At 41.8% G+C, this 18556-nt stretch overlaps 1 protein-coding gene across 2 annotated transcripts; it reads left to right on the forward strand.

Annotated features, from left to right (window-relative positions):
* The first annotated feature begins 1911 nt into the window (after positions 1–1911).
* LOX (lysyl oxidase) lies at positions 1912–15161 on the forward strand. Of its 2 annotated transcripts, XM_065662563.1 has the most exons (7): positions 2037–2848; positions 3302–3410; positions 4723–4860; positions 6973–7129; positions 9521–9616; positions 9770–9885; positions 11362–15161. In XM_065662563.1, the coding sequence occupies exons 1-7, from the start codon at positions 2128–2130 to the stop codon at positions 11366–11368; spliced, it is 1344 nt and encodes a 447-aa protein (XP_065518635.1). In that variant the 5' UTR covers positions 2037–2127; the 3' UTR covers positions 11369–15161. The 2 variants fall into 2 exon arrangements, with proteins under 2 accessions (XP_065518637.1, XP_065518635.1); XM_065662565.1 differs by lacking the exon at positions 11362–15161 and having other exon boundaries at positions 1912–2848; positions 9770–9889.
* The last annotated feature ends 3395 nt before the right edge of the window (positions 15162–18556 follow it).

Raw genomic sequence — 18556 nt, forward strand, 5'->3', positions numbered from 1 at the left:
ACGAAGAGAAAAACCAAGTGAAAAAGAAGCCTGCTAATGTGGTGAATAAGAGAACCCAAACCCAATCACCTCTGTAGCAAACTGCCCAGACTAGGACTAACTGGAATGTGAGGCACAAGCCTCTTGGGAAAGACACCAGTTACTGGTCTTGCCTGGGGGCTCAGTCCAGCAGATACTCCCCCCCCATTCTGGTGACAGCTAACAGTGATAACAAACACCCACTTTGCTACTGGGGTTATTGCCAGGTAAGAAGACTTTGTTCTCTTTGATGCATCCCTGACCTGTGTGCCTCAGTATTCTCCAGGCTAGGAATTTTTACAGTGAACTGCTGATTCCACAGCGATTTTAACCCTCCAGGTTGTTAGGGTGACTGCAGGGAAGCAGACAGTGCTTAAGGAGTCCACTAGGCTGCACACTTGCCTGCAGCACAGGTCTCCTCAGACCAGGAGCAGAGTAAGCAAGCCCCGCTCGATGAGCAGCCACTGCCAGTCACTGGTCACAGCCTCCGACCCGCTAGCACTTGAAGTAATATTCAATTACAATAAACTGCGATACAACAAAAATGACAGGAAAATGTACCAAGCGCATCAAAATGCAGTGGCACCTGTCTGCTCAGCCAGTCGCCTGCAGACTGCCAGCCTGACCAGGGGAAGCCAGCAGCAGCATCAGGAAAGTGCCTTGCATCTACCTCGGGAGAGTAAAAACTTCTTCCGGCCTGGACCGATGGCCTTTGATAAGAATAGCTTGAGAAATACCCTCACCACCAAACTTCTGGTGAAGGAGAACTTTTGTGTATTCTCCTTCATTCCTTTGCAAGGATTCATAAGCAAACAGCCCTTGGAAAAATACACCCAAAAGGAGTTCTGGCTGAAATCCACGGACCTTAATTCGTTTGTCTTGCTGGGTGATTGGACTTATCAAAACACAGGGCTAATGAACTCTTGTAAAAGCAGGAAGGGAGGAAGAGGCTTTCGGGCCACAGCGTTCTCCTCTTCTCCATCACGGTTTTGGGGAGACGCTGCCCCAGCCGGGTTTATTTGTTCTGGTGACGGGGCTAAGCCTCTCCCATGTGAAATTTCACTTTTCAATGAAATCTTACTCCGGGAGCAGCACCGCCAGCATATTTATCGTGTGACTCATACGCAGAAAGCCCAAAAGTCAACAGTCAAGAGTTTATTTGATGAAGATTTTCTCCTAATTGAGAGGTCATTAAGGCGATCCGACTGTTACTCAGCGCTGAAACCAAGGTCCCCAGCAGCCGCTTCAGCCCGGGAGGCAGTTGCCGGCCAGCACATTTTCCAGAAACATGTTTCTTCTCTCGCGAGCGGCCCCTTCCCCCGCCCCGCCACCCCGTTTCGAGTCTCTCCAGCGCTGATGAGCTAATAGCATTTTTCCTTTGCATATTTTGGCGCTGCTCCACCGCATACTCTGGCGGACTACGTGTGTCTGAGCGCGCCCGCCCGCCCGCCCGCCGCAGGCTCGGCGCGGATCGGGGCGCGGGGGGGCAGCAAGGATGGATGGAGGAGGGAGGCGGGGAGGATGGGGAGCCCCCGCCGCCGTCGCCGCGCCGTCCCGTCCGCCCTGTTCCCCCGCGCGGGGTGGGTGGGGGGCGGCCGTGGGGGAACTGTCAGGGCCGCACGTTTCCAGCCGCATTACGTGAATAAATGGCGGGGGCGCAGCCAGCGGGGCTTGTGTAACTTTGCGAGCGTGCCAGCGAGTTTTAAAGTCCCTGGTCTCTCCTCCTCCTCCTCCTCCTTCCCTCGCTCCAGACACCAGCGCGGGCCGGAGGACGATGAGAGGCTGATTGTTTGCTCCGACTCCCTATTCGCATCCCCTCGCCTATAAATACCGGCGAGAAGAAAAGCCGCTCCCGCCGCCTTCCCCGGGCCGGGTTTCCTTCCTAACGGCCTGACCTGCCCGATGGCACCGCCCGGGTGCTGCCGCGCTTGAGACCCCGCTGCCCGCCTAACCGGTCCAGAGCCGCAGCCCGCTCCCCCCGGCGTCCCCGCGCTCCCCCCCTCGCCTCCCTCCGCCCAGTCCCTGCCGCGAAGGCGCCCCTTTCTCTCTGCTCGCCACCCCGATTTCGCCCGTTTCTCCCCTCCGCCGGCACCCAGGAAAGAGGAGAAGATGCATTTCTCGCCTCCGGCGCTCCTGCTCGCCCAGCTCCATGCTTGCATCTACTGGAGCTGCCTGTGGCCCGCCGGCTGCCAGCAGCCGCCTCAGCGCCGGGACCCCCCGCCGCCCCCCGCCGCCTGGAGGCAGCGGATCCAGTGGGAGAACAATGGGCAGGTGTACAGCCTGCTCAGCCTCGGCTCCCAGTACCAGCCCCCCCGGCGCAGGCAGGCTGCCGAGGCTGTGGGCAGCCCCATCCTGCTGCTGCGGAACAACGGCACGCTGCCGCGGAGAGCCGCCGCTCGAGCCGCCGCGGAGACCCAGCCCGCCGCCGGCAGCCGGGGCGGCTCCGGCGCCCGGCACTGGTTCCAGGCGGGATACCAGTCTCCCTCCGGGGGCCGCGCCTCCCCGCTGCCGCTGAGCCAGAGCTCCGCTATCCCCGCGGCCACGGGGGCGGCCGGGAGCGCAACGTCTGCGGCGTCGAGACCCGGCACCTCCACCAGCCCAGCAGGCGGCACCGGGACCGACGGCAGCCGGAGCAGCACAGGGGCCGGCGACCTGCCTCCCCTCAGCAGCTTCAGATCCGGGAGGGAAGATGTCATGGTAGGAGACGACCCCTACAACCCCTACAAGTACACGGACGATAACCCCTACTACAACTACTACGACACCTACGAGCGGCCCCGGCAGGGCAGCAGGTACCGACCCGGCTATGGCACCGGCTACTTCCAGTATGGTAAGAGCCCGCCTCTACTTTCCCGTCCCGTCCCCTCCTGTCCCGTGCCCCCCGCCGGCCCCGGCCCCGCGGTGCTAGCCCGGCGCGTCCCGCAGGGACACGGTGCGGGGTCTGGGGTTCTGCCAGCCCCTCGCTCCGGGCAAAGCCCGGCCCAGCAGGGATTTGGAGGGCTCCCGGACAGCCCGATCCCGGGAGGCAGCTGTCGCCGGGGCTGCGGGAGACGGCGAGGTGCGGGTGGGACGGTGGGGAACCCACCGCAGAGGTCCGGGCGTCGTGCTTGTGGAACAGGCTGTGAGAAAAGCCGAGGGACCTGAGCAAGAGCGAGAGCGGCCTTAATGGGTGGCAGGGTCCGTAGCAAAGCGACAGCTTCTAACAACTGGGGTGGAAGCCAAGAATTTGCAGACGTGTCCTGGGTTGATCTTGCTGTTATGTGGTTGGTTTGATGAACTGCAGGTCTCCCTGACTTAGTCCCGGATCCCTATTACATCCAGGCGTCCACATATGTCCAGAGGATGTCCATGTATAACTTGAGATGTGCTGCCGAGGAGAACTGCCTGGCAAGGTAGGCACAGCCCTGGCTTTTGCCTGTTGACGGTGGGTTCTTGTGCTCCTGCACCCACCACAGAGTGCCTGAGGACTCGGTGGAGACTGGAGACAAGAGAGGCTGCAGGTCCCAAGAAACATACCCCAGCTTGTAACCTTCTTATGAGCCTGTGGCAGATGGCGGGATGTGCACATAAGGGAACAATACAGCCATACCAGAGAGACACACACCACAGAAGAACCTACATTTTGTGAAAAGTTATATTGCATATTACTGTTATCATTTGAACATACCTGAATTTTGCAAAATGGAGGCACCTAAAAACATCCACTTGAATCTGGTGATTTTCACCCCCTTTCTCTAATCCAACGGGCTCATATTCTACTCCATTAAAAATCGGGTAAAAAAAAAAAACAAAAACAAAAAAACAAAAACCCCCAAAACACCACAAACTATTCTTACCAGCACAAGTTAAATTATAAAATGCTAACTGTTTCTGGGCCTGTGCCTTGTAATGACTCTTAAGACTAAAATCTCCCTGAAAAAAATGTTTCAAAGTGTTTTAATGGGTTGAAATAATGGCTTTTCTATTATGTTGGGTCCTGTCCAGTTGGCAAATTGGGATTTTTTTTTTCTGTTTTGATTAGAAAGAAATCAGCATAGCTGTTTTTAACCATTTTAACTTGTTTGATACCTTATCATGCAAAACATATTTACTTATTTACCAGCATCATTAATTGATGTCAAGCTGTTTCCAGGGTCATGCTCTTTCTTCATGTGATAGAAAAAGAAAACATGGCATAAGAAGCAGTACCTTTTTATGCTAATCTTAAAGTGAAGATTAATTGAAATGCTCTTGCCGGCTATCAATTGATTAAGATATTCCAGTATTTAAAATACTGTAGATAAAGGCTATGTGAAATAGGGAAATAAAGCCTAAGGCATATGCATATTTTTTTCAACAGAAACAAGCATCAGTTGTGTGATCTTACACACACAGTGAGTTCCTTTGATTAACAGCCATTAATAAAATCGTGGGTTTGGTGCCATCAGTACCATCAGTGACTTTACGTCTAAGTGGTGGTCTGCGTCAAAGACAGAGGTAGAGTCAGTGGTCAAACTTCCATTTACATTATTAGAAGCAGATTTGAATCTTATTCAGGTCTTGGTCTGGCACCAGACACTTCTGAGTACTCCATGTGGCATGTCTTGTGTGTCTTCAGCCTCCTCTTCAGGAGGCTGAAAAGATCAGTTACTTCTGAGACCACGTAAAGCGTTTTCTTAACGCGTTTCTTGCATATACTTACATCTCTTTCTTGCATTATTACAGCTCAGCTTATCGAGCAGATGTTAGAGACTATGACAATCGGGTGCTCTTGAGATTCCCCCAAAGAGTGAAGAATCAAGGCACGTCAGATTTTCTGCCCAGCAGACCCCGTTACTCATGGGAGTGGCACAGCTGTCACCAGTGAGTGAAGTGCTCAGTATGGTACCTTCTAATTATCTTTTTCACTAGCAAATTGCCATCTAAAGGTGACATTTTCTAAAGCTGCAGTGAAGCAGAGGGAAGCCAGGGGGAAGCTGTGTAGCCACCTGAAACCAAAATGGATAAGAAGCTTACCCATAAGTATAAAACTCTCACAAGTATAAATTCATTATAATTACAAGGCTCAAATCAGTTTTGACAGTGGCACCTTCTCTTCTGATTGCAGTCCAGTTACATTTAAGTGGAACCAGGAAACAGAAGTCCTAATCATGGTAAAATAACTGTGCAAACCCTAAAATGTACCTTTACTACATGTTCCCTACAATATATACTTGTAAACATTGAACCATACTTCTTGACTTAAATTTAATGGGTTACTTCTTGACAAGGAATGGTCTGGTCAATGTGAAAAAGAAGGTACTGAATGACTGATCCCATTAGCAGCATCCTTCTCATATGATACTTTCACACAGCAGTACTGCCCTAAAAATAGCAGAATTGCTGGAAACGTGGCAAGGCAAATGCAGTAGAACGTTTTCAGCATTTTAGGAGCAGGTTACCCTGAAGACTTGAACCTTTTCAGAAAGTTCACATGCAACAGTTTGCAGGTTTGTTCCAATTTTCGCTATTTTGTAGCAGGACCAATAGAACGCTTACTTTACTCCCGCTTCAAATACAATTCTGCTGCTAGGGGTATTATTCTAGTTAAAAAATAATACGTAATGTGGTCTTGATCTAAAGGCCCTAGAGTCAATGAAATATTTCTCTAGCTTCAGAGGCTTTAAGCTTTGAAGGAAAAATCAGGATCATTACAGCAAATTCTTAAAAAAAAAAAAAAAAAAAGACAAATATTGCTAGTTTATAAACCTTGTAAGGATAAAAAAGCTAAAACTAAATCAACACAAACAAAAAAGCTTTCATAAATACTTTAACTAAAGCCCACCCCTGAAAAAGAAACCACCATCAAAAAACCCTTTAACCCTGGTGCTTACAAAGTTGCTAGATGAATGAGATGGATAGAGAGCAACTGAAATCTTCCATTTGTTAAGAAAGCAGTTTTACTCTGCCATGATCACTATCCAGATGCAAAGTGTCTCTGATGTTGATTCAGTTCTTGGACAGAAAATACATTGCCCACCCCATGAAACTGAAACAAGCTCATTTGGAAATGAACTGTAACTGCCATTTAGTTTGGCTAGCCATCAGACTTCAGTGTTAGTCATCATCATCTGAGGACCACTTTTAGTGCTCCTGACGTGTATGCTTCATTTTAACAATATGTTTGAATTCTGTTTAATTGTATCTTTCTCGTATAACTCTTCAGCTGAAGGCATTTGTAAATAACAGTAGCCAGATGTTGCACAGACATCTGTGCAGGTAGATGGTACAACTTCAGTTTTCCTTGTGTTTGAAAAAGTGAAAAGAATAATAGCTGTTTATAGTAGGAGCTAGAAATCTGTGACAGCAAGAAAAATGCATCACTGTGCCCAGATCCAATATATACATAATTTTGAAAAAGAGACTACATTAAGCATAATCTACCAAAATTGATGACAGATGAGGTCTGCATTGCCAGTACACAGAAGGTGTTTTCTTTATGCAGATTTGTTTTTGCTAATGTTATGAATGTATCATATTGATTGAGGGCCATGGAAATGTGAAAGTGAATTGCTGAGTTTTTACTATCAAGTAGAAAACTTCCCTGGAATTTACAGAATGTAAGGTAAGCATTCCTAGTGAATCTCTGGCTAAGGGCAGTTATAAGATGTACAGTTCAAATATGAACTACTTAATACTTGCTATTGTTATTGGAAAAAAGCTGAAACAGGAAATTTTGGAAAAACAATGGTGCTATAGAGTCTTTCCCTTAACAAATAAAAATATATTATTTATTTATATATTAGTCATTGAAAATTGGAGTAAAGGAAATAAAACTTACCTGGATGTCCGGTAACAGGAAATATCCTACCACACAAGTTCTGTGCAATAAATAAAATTTCACCACATCTAACAGAAGGTAGCTCAAAAAGGAATCTGTAAAATGTCATTGACAAGGTCTGATCCATCTTTAATAAAGTATCTATGGTTTAACAGACATTATCACAGCATGGATGAATTCAGCCACTATGACTTGCTGGATGCAAGCTCACACAGAAAAGTTGCTGAAGGACACAAAGCAAGTTTCTGTCTTGAAGATACCTCCTGTGATTATGGGTATTATAGACGGTATGCATGTACAGCACATACACAGGTAAGAGCTGGGTTGGAGACAACCAAGTTTATTTTCCCACTCTAATTTATCTTCGGATAATTTGTTCTACCAATCACCTCCTGGCCTAAATTATCTGATGCCCTAACTAGCTCTGAAATTCCCCATCACAGCAACTTTAAGACTTAACAATTTGCCCAAGTGCTACTATGTGGATGACCCATTAAAATGCAGGGGCACTTTCTAGCCTAGTATGACTGTTAAGTGAATGGTATTAAAACACAAGTTCTTGTGGTTATAGGACAGGTGAAGTGAGCTAAAGGAAACCTGAGACACAGAGTTAGTGAAGAAATCTTTTCTAGTGTGCTTGGCCAGTGGCAGAATTCATGTGTAGTATCTTCCCCCTTGCAGAGCATGAGGCTGCAAGCTGCTGAATGCCCTTACTACCTGTAGCTTCTGGCTGGCAGTCCAACACAGAAAACTTGCAGCATAGCTTCATGCACGTATAGAGGTTTGTTGAAGAGAATGGCAGCCATGTGACAATTATGATGGGTTGTATACAAAGTAAACCAAGATGTTAGAGCTCATTAAGGGAATAGATAAAAATCTAAATGTACCATTATGATATGATACAAATCCATAATAGACTCCTACCTTAAATACTGCATGGAGTCTGGTCACCACTTCTCAAAACTGCTACAGAAAAGCTTAAAAACCCAAACCAAGCAACCCTAGGAGAACAAGGATGATCAGCAGTGTAGTAGAACTACCACAGTAAGAGATTTCATAGACCAATTCCATTTGGAAAACCAGAAAAAAATACCAAATCTTGGGCGGTCCTGTATGAAAAGAGGAAATTGTTGATATTCACTGTTTCTCACAGCACAGGAATTTAAGGATATCCAAAATAACTGTCAGACAACAGCATTAAAACAGAGAGGAGAGCTCTTTTGACACATGAATAAAGAATTAAATGCCTTGCCATAGGATGTTGTGGAGAACAAAAATATCTACATGTGTTAAAAAAATTAAATAAAGTAATGGAGGCTCTTAAATACAAAAATCTGATGGTACCCCATATCTTAAATACAGTTGCCTGGTAAAAGGAATTTGGCTGGGTAAAAGGCATTATACAGCCAATTTCTTACGTTCTTTTCTCCTCAGCCATCTGCTGCTGATCACTGTCAGAGTCAGGACACTGAGCTTGATGGATCTGTGGTTTAACTCAGTGTGGCCATACTTGCACATAAACTTGTATCCCTTATTCTGCAGTTTTTAATCTAGGAGGTAATTATATTATCACAGAGAAATGACAGCTATGCTTCACTGGCTGACATGTCCACATTTGAATTTTAAATATAATGAATGATCTGTAATACGTAAAGGCTTTGAAGAGGTTTTATAAATATCTTTCCTCTTTCTGGAGACTATGACATCTAACTAAGCAACATACATATTTTACAGCTGGAGTATTTGTGTCACTAGAATCATGGCTGTGTCAGCGTTTCCACTGGAAGCCCATATTTCAGGGGTTTGTAATTGTACTGTGAAACTTTCCTCTAGCCTCAGACTTGGCACATACATGTGAGAGTCTGAGCTGATCACCAGCTGGGTCAAGAGGGAATTCCTGCAGGACTTGGGGTTTGTGCACTCTGTGTGTTGCCAGAACACTTCAGCTTTGCATAGAGCAATCTGTATCAGCTATAGTTGAAAGACACCAGATTTAAACCACTGACACATTCCTATATGAGATTCTCACTGATGTTTCTAATAGCAACCAAGTTTTCAGGAAAGATTTATCGGGAAGAAAGGCTTTCAGTTCTCTCAGATTCTTGTGTCACTGCTTGCCTGAAGAGATGTTTTTTTCTGTGCAAAACTCAATGTAAAACTGGCCCTACACTCTGCTATTCAAAGATGGCACTTTGGCAGTGTACATCCACAGCAAAAAGTTGCATCATTTCTAACGGTAGAGACAGGATCAAACACGGTGATCAAGCTGGTACTCCAGGATCTCAAAAGCTATTTACTTGTGATTTACAGATATTTAGGTCCAGCCTTTGGTCAGTTTTAATTTTATTCTTAACTTTCGTAAAGAACAGTAACAGCATCCACAATATTTACATAAAAGGAATACTGTGACAGGTGACAAGATAGCTAAAATACAGTTATCTCACAGATGAACAACCATCAGTAGTATAGGTGTTTCTTATGCAGGAGTAATATAGTGCTGTACATAAAGTGATATGTTAGGCTTTCATGTTCTAGTTTAGATATCCAAGTAAAATGGCAAGAAAAAAAAAGCCTAATTTCCTAAGGTAATTTTCCTACTGAAATGTGATGGTTAAGTGAACTTCAATCTGAGTGCCCCTAATGTCTAGAATGTTACTATTCCTAATGATTTTTTTACATCCATCTTAACTTCATTTATTTTAGGGACTGAGCCCTGGCTGCTATGACACTTACAATGCTGATATAGATTGCCAGTGGATTGATATTACAGATGTAAAACCTGGAAATTACATTCTGAAGGTAAGGGTATTTGGCAGTGGGGAGGTTTTGGTATTTTTGTGTGTTTTTTTTTTTTTTTTTTTTTTAAAGAAGCAAATTATATGCTTATGCCCTTTTGAATATAAGTTATCAGCTCAAACCTGTTAAGACAACACTGTGCTTTATCCCCTTAAGGTCAGCGTAAATCCCAGCTATTTGGTACCTGAATCCGATTACTCCAACAATATTGTACGCTGCGATATACGCTATACAGGCCACCATGCATATGCCTCTGGCTGCACAATTTCACCGTAAGTACATTCTTCTGTTTTTGCAATTATTTTATATTCATAGTACTGAAGTTGACAAACAGATACATAAAGCTTAGGTATTTACTTTAGATGGGAAAAATTACTTCCGCCATTAATTCTAGTGATACTAGTTTCTTCAGTAAGTTGTTTCTTGGGTTTCAGGATCTAGTGTGTTAATTCAGGATTCAGATGGCACTTTTCAAAGGTCTTTTTTGGCAGGAATGATGGGAACAGTTGCTTTGGACAACTGCAGACCTTTCAAATCCTGACCTCTGGTAATTAAACTATTTCTGTAGGGCTAGCACTGCTTTTTAAAGATCTAGTCTAGAAAAGCAGTCATAAGGGAAAATTTTGCTCTTGTTATTGTGCCATCAGGATATATAACTCTTTCAAAACTGCTGCTGTCTGGGCTGCTAGGTAACTACCTGTGGTCCATGCTGCCTTAGTATTTGCACTAAAACCTTTCCGTGCTCATTTGGTACCAGTTTATATCACCCACACAGAACTCTTGAGCAGAGAGCTCTTAAGACATTCTGCAAAGTCCCATGAGTGTATGTTACTTTGCTGCTGCTGCTGCTGCTGCAGCCATCCTCTTTGAAACAGTTCCTCCAGACACATCCCATTTACAGCTTAGTTCTTCAAAAGTTGAAACGTGCCCTCTTTTTTCCCTCAAAAAGGTGAATTCATTTCATTAATGTTCTCATAGCAGATCTGCTGTAGCTTAGTATCTGTGAAGCACACACACGCAAAGCAATCAGTCTCCTGTAACAGGATAATACATGAGTTGCTCATACAAAATATTTATCAAGTGGTTTCATTTGGATTGCATAAGGAGTATTAACATTGTATGGAGGTTCATGGGAGATAAATTCCAGAGCAGAAAATGAAAAGTAAATAAATGATCAGTATATTCTGCTATAAGAGCATCAGTGAAACAAACATCAAATTAATGTGGCTATTGCTTAATTAGCCTCATTAGGAAGCCTGTAGTTAAATGAAGCTAAAATGAGAAACATTTTTTCATGCCAGTGTGGAGATCTGTATTTATAATCACACTTTGGTCACAAATGCAACAAGTTAAATGGCTTCAGCAAGATCCTCTATTTGTTCTTGGCATGTGGTTGTCAGACTTGCAGGAAACAAAGTTAAAAAACCAGGTATCCTGCAAGTCATGAGCAATCACATTTGGTGGACCTGTGGCAGGAGCTTTTAAAGCATTTCTGTGTAAGAGGACTAACTGGTACTTCTAGGAACACAGGAACACCATTCTACTCACATTCACATGGAAGGGAAATTTTTGCTTCGTGCAAAGACCTTTAGTCTTCCCATCATACCTCTGTAAATGTTATCATGTCAGGGTAAGGAAGCACAATTTCTGCTACTGTTTGTTGATCTGCGCCTTCAAGCTGGAAAAAGGTATTTAGCAGGAACTCCTGCGTGTTCATCTGCCTCACATTCTTTCTTTTCTCCCAACAGATACTGAGAAAGATGCAAAAAAAATGGATGAGACCATGACAAATGTTTTGAACTGAAGTATCGTTATATAAACTTAAATAGGATGTAAACACTATTCAAGCAAAACTACAGAACATACACACATACACCCACACACCTTATGTGATTCTGAAGCACTTCAGCTGCTTCTCAACCAAAGTTGTAACTGGATTTTAAGCATTTAAATTGGCATTACTTTATTTACTATTGAAATGTGTGGAACTGGTGATTCATGCACAGATACTTTATATTTTGAAAATCTAACTCATTCATAAAAACATGAGCATTCCTTAACTCCTGAAAATTTGGAGTTTAGATGATAATAGACTTCAGTGGGAATATTACTGATGAATGAGTTGAACATTTTAAAAGGTAGTGAAAATTTATGTAAAATGAATTAAATAAAAGGCAATAGAAAGTACTAATGTCACCTATCTAAGAAAATACCAGAATGAAAAAAAAAAAAAAGCTTAGGAATAATGCTACAGTACCATTAAAATGAATTTGCTAGGACATGTTGATTTGAATGAGAAAAGTCTGTTCGGTTTTCAAGGAATATTAACATATAGCAAAGAAATACATATAAATATATATATCTCAGTTATACCCCTGCAAGAAAAGTTATGTTTACATTTTTAATACATTAGAAGTGTTTCCATAAGTAAAAAAAACAGATGGGGTTTTGAAAGAAACCTTTCATCTGTGGAAATAAAGAACTTAGCCACCTTTCTATGTTCAAGAGATTTTTCAAGGTGGGGCTTTTAAAAGAATTCTGCAAACTTAATGTGGATACAAGTAAGTACCTGTCAAGAAAAGGGCTCTTGGAAATGAAGAGTCCCTGATGTAGTTATCTGTGAAAAGCATCCAACTTGAACAGGTTAACCATCAAAATAATATAAGCAACTAACTCAGGTGGCACCACCAACAGAAGTAGGTCAGAATACCTAACAGTTTTTGTTGTGAAAAAGCCTACTACCTGCTTCCCCCTTAAGTACTGTATTTGACTTTAAAAATGTCAGTATTCAAACACAGAAGTTGAAACTATACTATCTATAGAGGGAGAATAAAAGTCAATGTATTTAACATCCTACTTTAGGCTGTTCAGGAACCAAATAAACATTATAAGGGGAAAAACTTCCAGCCCAAATTAAAGTTTTTGCTGAACTGCTTAACTGGTGCTGGGCACACCACTCCTCCCATCCCCAAATTATTTTGCTTTTGCAGTGCACCGTGCTGGAAGCTACAGTAGCTGTGATTTTGTTTTTAAACTGTGAAATAACATATCACAAGGGGATCTGGTGGGGTTTTTTTTCAGAAGACTTCTTATCATGTAAAATGAAGGATCTACTTTTGAAACAAAGGGACCCAGAAATACTGATTGGCATTGGTTAAGTTTAATCAGCAGTTCAAAACACCTAATTATATATGGAAAGCTCATTCTGTTTTAAAAAAAACCTGAAAAATGTGTGTGCTATTTGGCATGGTGAAAAAATAAAAAGTCTGAGGAGTATGGAGAGGTTTTATTGTCACTGTTGAGAATAGCTGAGGCAGTATTTGGAAGTATTATACACAATAGAACCCTATGGATTTGATAGTTTTATGAACTATTGAAATACTTTTAAGATCAACTTGTTCTTTATTACATATATTTAAGCTTATTTCATGATTATAAAGTATTTCCACCTTTATCATAATAACTTGGTTAAAAATTTGCACAACTAGTATGCATACTTAATCTAAGAAACAGCAACCCAGTGATCACTACCCCGCACTGGGAGTGGGTGCAGCATTAATGTAATTTATACCTGCAAGTCTCTTTTTGTTCGCGGAGAGATCCATTTCCACCAGTATGGGCAACAAACAGAAGCAAAATTTGGAAAACAGATTTATTAGAAAGCCATTTATTACATCTGCAAAAACAAGAGTCTGTTTAAAGTCTAGGCTTCTGAAATCTCAGCCCAGATTTTTTAAGAGGGGCTAAGGGATGCAAATGCATTCACCTTTCTAAAGACTTGGGTCAAAATTGGGGTGAAAGTCCTGACAGCAGCTTGGGCAATGGACACAAAAGCTACTGTAATGGAAGCTAGGCTGTGGGCACCAGCTGCTTCCTGGTAAAAGGTTGTTTGCTGGTACCTCATTGTGCCTGACAATGTGCTGAATGTGGGATAAGACCGCACTTAACTGGACACAGAGCAGCCACAGAAATTGAGTTTATCCCTTGACTCATGAGGCAGTAACCTGCTCACATGTCTATACCCAAACTACTTCCAGAACTCCACTGAATTCAGCAAGGAGCCAGAGGACCTTGAGCACCTGTGCAGGTGGAGGAGATTGTAAGAGTGGACTTGGTCCTTTCAGTGGGAATGGCCTGGTTCAGAAAGGTGTTGAACGCCATGACTTTGAATATTGGGGATACTGGAGCTACAAAAAACGTAGCTTTTTTTTTTTTTTTTCCATAGCAAAATATTGTATTTCTATTGAAATGTGTGTTAAGCAACATGACATAAGTGATGTACAATAGCATAAAAATTGACTATCATGAACAGTCTATTTAGAAAAACAAGGGATTTTAGGATTAAAAAAAATGAAGGAATGTGATTGTAACTTCCCCTGTTTAACTATAGTAAAACACAATGTTGTAGAAGAGTTTATTATATAACATGTAGAAAGCAGTTCTAAACTGGGGAGTGCCAACCAGTATTTTCAGTGTCTTGGCTCTGCAGTTTTGACCCAGCTACCTAATTTACTTTTTTCATACTAGAATATATTTGTGGGATTATGTTTTGTGCAGTTTTGTTGAAAAACATTTATTAATGCTGTTTTGATAAAAAAACTTATTTTATGAAGCAAATTATATTTTGGAATCTTTTTTACCAGACACTGGGCTTATTCCAATCATCTTCGAGAGGCTTTTTGCCTTTCATCTCAGTGGGAGTAAAACCAGATTTAAATTTTTGTGAGAATTCTAGTATAAATTTTCTGTCTTGCAGCCTCAACTTTAATTTGAAAAGCCAAATAATAAAAATGTGTGTGAAGCAATTACCTCCCACATTTCAGATCTTTAGATAAAAATTGCACATAAGGAACTTATTGTATGTCAGGATCATTAAAGGAGGGGTTTGTTATATATTTTTTTTAATCCTGAAATACATTTGATATATGCATATTTTTAGACAAAGTGTAACAAAATGACAGATTGGTCACCAATGGAACCAACATATTGTGTAGATGACGTTTTTGTGTTAGTAAAAGTCTTCTCATTTTCTCTCTGCTCCAAAGTTTGCTATGCAGTGTTGAATGAGTGCAAACACCAAATGTACCTTCCTACAGTCACTTGTGCATTGTTTGCAGTGCACTCATTCAAAACCAGCAGGGTGAATCTCATAAAGGAGACACTGAAAAGTCGTTTATCCTGTGTCTCATGCCGATAAGGCATTTTAACTTTCTCCAAATCCTAAGAGGTGCTGAAAGATTTTAACTTGAATTTAAACCAAAGAGTATGTTATTGGGAGGTTTTTATTATGCAACTAAGTGCTACAGATACAGTGAAATGCCACTTGTTTTTTCAACTTTTTTGGAGGTTTTTCATTACTTCCTTCACTTTTCTTCCAAGAGTCTTAATTTCAGTAACTTTGCATCTTTATCTGAAGAGCTTTAATTTATAATATTCAGGCACTAGCTTTGTATTCTTCATTGCACTTTCATATTCTTGTGTTACATGCCCGTATTATGGTTGCAAGTTTATGTGAAAATGACTTGAATAAATTGTTTCAAGTGTTCTACTTGTTGTATTATATTTAATGCATAGGCCAGATCCATCTCTCAGTGAGAAACCTTTGACTTAAAGTTGTTATAACTATAGAAAATGAGGAAGATTCTGTCATGCTGGCATGGTCTCAGAAAAATTGTCAGAACTTAGAAACAAGAAAGAAAAAGTTGCAAGATATGGTGGATTACATCTCACACGACACAAAGCCTTAACATGTGAAGGCATAACAGCACAATGTATGGTTTGTCTGGATAGAAGATTTCTTTACCATATAGGCTGCCTCTGTAGGAACAGGCACTTAGAAATCACTTTCAGAATCTGTGCTCCAAACCCTTTCTATCATGTAAATAACAGTTGATCAGTCTGTAGTAGAAAGTCCATGAACTCTAGAAAATTGACTAACATGCTTAACACTCAGTTACTCCAAAACCATTTTATTCTTTGTTATTGGTTATTCTTAAGAGTATAAACCAACATCCTTCTGCCTTTTCAATCTGTATGCTAAACTGATGAAATAGGCTGAATTGTGAAGCATCTCTTGTCCCTGCACTGAGGGATTAATACAGAAGATCATACTTAAAACTTTGGAATCTTCAGTCTAGTAAGAGGTTGTTAAACACTTAAATACCAACTAATGGCACTCTTGGCTTTGAGTAAATGGAGACAAAAAATGGATGCAATATCTTTTAAAATTCATAGAGTGTCGAATTATTTTAGACATAATGCTGTGTTGATGTTCCTATAATTTAGCTAACAAAATTATTTCTATACTACTACATCTTGGAGCTAAGAGCTTCAAACTGAAAAATTCCTGTAAGTGCTATGTCTAGGGTGCAGTACTCAGTGTGAACCAGAAGCCATGCAAATACAAAAATGCAGTAAAAATTAATAGTTACTGCAGAAAGTATATTCAAATTTCTTGAAAATAAAGCATCTCCTAGTTTTCAAGTATCTTCTACCCGCTATTCTACCATCTCATTTTCACATTAGATCACCTGCCTGGTATCATAACATCACCCGTCAACAATTACAAAGCAGCCAAGCACTTTCAATTAAGAAAAGTATTGCTGTATCTGAATTTTCAATCAAGCCTATTTCTCCTGATCTAAACAGTCAATAAAAACTGATGAGAGAAATATTTATGCCTCTTGAGGTATCTTTAAACTGGTGCTATCAATAGTGCACCTGTCTTTCTCTAAAAAAAATAAAACAAAATAAACCAAGCAACAATAGGATTGAGTGCGCCCTCAGCAAGTTTGCCGATGACACCAAGCTGTGTGGTCCGGTTGATACGCTGGAGGGAAGGGATGCCATCCAGAGGGACCTTGACACGCTTGTGAGGTGGGCTGATGCCAACCTTATGAAGTTCAACCACAACAAGTGCAAGGTCCTACACCTGGGTCGGAGCAATCCCAGGCACAGCTACAGGTTGGACAAAGATTCAGAGTAGCCCTGTGGAGAAGGACTTGGGGGTGTTGGTCGATGAGAAAATGAACATGAGCCGGCTTCAGTGTGCGCTCGCAGCCCAGAAAGCCAACCGTATCCTGGGCTGCATCAAAAGGAGTGTGACCAGCAGGTCGAAGGAGATGATCCTGCCCCTCTACTCTGCTCTTGTGAGACCCCACCTGGAGTATTGTGTGCAGTTCTGGTGTCCTCAACATAAAAAGGACATGGAACTGCTGGAACAAGTCCAGAGGAGGGCCACGAGGATGATCAGGGGTATGAAGACAGGCTGAGAAAGTTGGGGCTGTTCAGCCTGGAGAAGAGAAGGCTGCGTGGGGACCTCATAGCAGCCTTCCAGTATCTGAAGGGGGGCCTATAGGGATGCTGGGGAGGGACTCTTCGTCAGGGACTGTAGTGACAGGACAAGGGGTAATGGGTTAAAACTTGAACAGGGGAAGTTTAGATTGGATATAAGGAGGAAATTCTTTCCTGTTAGGGTGGTGAAGCACTGGAATGGGTTGCCCAGGGAAGCTGTGAATGCTCCATCCCTGGCAGTGCTCAAGGCCAGGTTGGACAGAGCCTTGGGCGACACGGTTTAGTGGGAGGCGTCCCTGCCCATGGCAGGGGGGTTGGAACTAGATGATCTTAAGGTCCTTTCCAACCCTATCTATTCTATGATTCTATGAACCAACACATTTAAATTAATAACGACTCTCTTAAAAGACTCTGAAATGTCTGAGATTGTTTTGTTAGTTAATTATGAAGGAAAGAGTCATGCACCTGAACCAGTCTAGTAGTATCTCACAGTATGTACCACAGCTGAGAACATTTCTTCTACAGTATGGTAGTGGAAAACATGACTCTGAAAGCTTTTTAGATCTAATAATCACAGAATGAAATAACTTTCCATATCACTGTAAAAATAAATGTGTAGTCCTTTGTGAGAGCTCTCTGTCTAAACAGTACATCAGATACAAGTTATATTAAAATCATGTATATACCGAAAATGCTATCTCGATATAATGATGAGAAAGTGTTCTAAACTTTACCAACAACCTCCAGGCAAGTTCATTGTGTTTATCAGTTCACAAAAAAATTGCCCAGTTACACATTAAAAATATTATCAAGTCTCACGCATCACCACTTGTTTGCACAGTGCTTTAACGCTGTGATCCAGGTGAGTCACTAAGCACCAGCTAGAAGTAGTAGTAACCCATTAAAATATGAAGCAATGCCAGTAACCTAATCTCTTTTCTCTCATTCATGTTCAGTGATGTTATCTTTTTTCTTTTCTTTAAAGTAAGAGCTCAGAAGTGCTTTCGAAGATGAAAACAGAAGTTTTGGTAAGTCAGGTTTCCTTCAGGAAGAATTCTATGGCCACAAATTACAGCTGTAAGAATGGAGTAAGGAACTTGCTCGAATGCCAAGATAAACCAGTGCTCCTAGAACTCTAAGCACATGCTAAAAAGGTACTTCAGAACACAAGCTCTTCCCCTCCACCTCCCACCCCCAGACTATTTGCAAACTCCAAATTTTCGGCCTTTAATGTGAATCAACTCTTGCATTACAGTGCTCATCTGCTAAAAGAAAGATAAACTGTTCAAGAAAAAATGTATTACAGTTGATGACATATACCAAAAGAATTTTTTCTTGCCTTTTACTGGAATGAGGTAAGTCACATACCAAACATTTGTTTGGTGTAGGTAAGTAAATACTTATTTATTGAAAGCCATAAGGATTAGCATCTGGAAAACTTAAAAGAGTATATAGCAGGTAAATGCATGACTTTTTCTACAAAATATGATCCTTTCCTACGAAACCACAGTAAAAATGTTTCCATGTTTTATTTTGAAGTTTCTGGCCTTACATCTTGTTCCATATGGTACAGTGAAAATAAAACTGACAAAAAACATGGGAAATGGAAGGTTATTTGAATTTCTGATTCCTCTGAGTAGCAACGACATT

The sequence above is a fragment of the Lathamus discolor genome, chromosome Z, assembly GCF_037157495.1.
Source record: "Lathamus discolor isolate bLatDis1 chromosome Z, bLatDis1.hap1, whole genome shotgun sequence".
NCBI lineage: Eukaryota > Metazoa > Chordata > Aves > Psittaciformes > Psittacidae > Lathamus > Lathamus discolor.

What these genes read in the sequence shown, in the direction of transcription:
- LOX (XM_065662563.1), top strand. Translation starts at nt 2,128, where the DNA reads ATGCATTTCTCGCCTCCGGCGCTCCTGCTCGCCCAGCTCCATGCTTGC. An exon ending in CACCGGCTACTTCCAGTATG is followed by an intron (nt 2,849 to 3,301) that starts GTAAGAGCCCGC and finishes GATGAACTGCAG; the next exon opens with GTCTCCCTGACTTAGTCCCG. An exon ending in GAGTGGCACAGCTGTCACCA is followed by an intron (nt 4,861 to 6,972) that starts GTGAGTGAAGTG and finishes ATGGTTTAACAG; the next exon opens with ACATTATCACAGCATGGATG.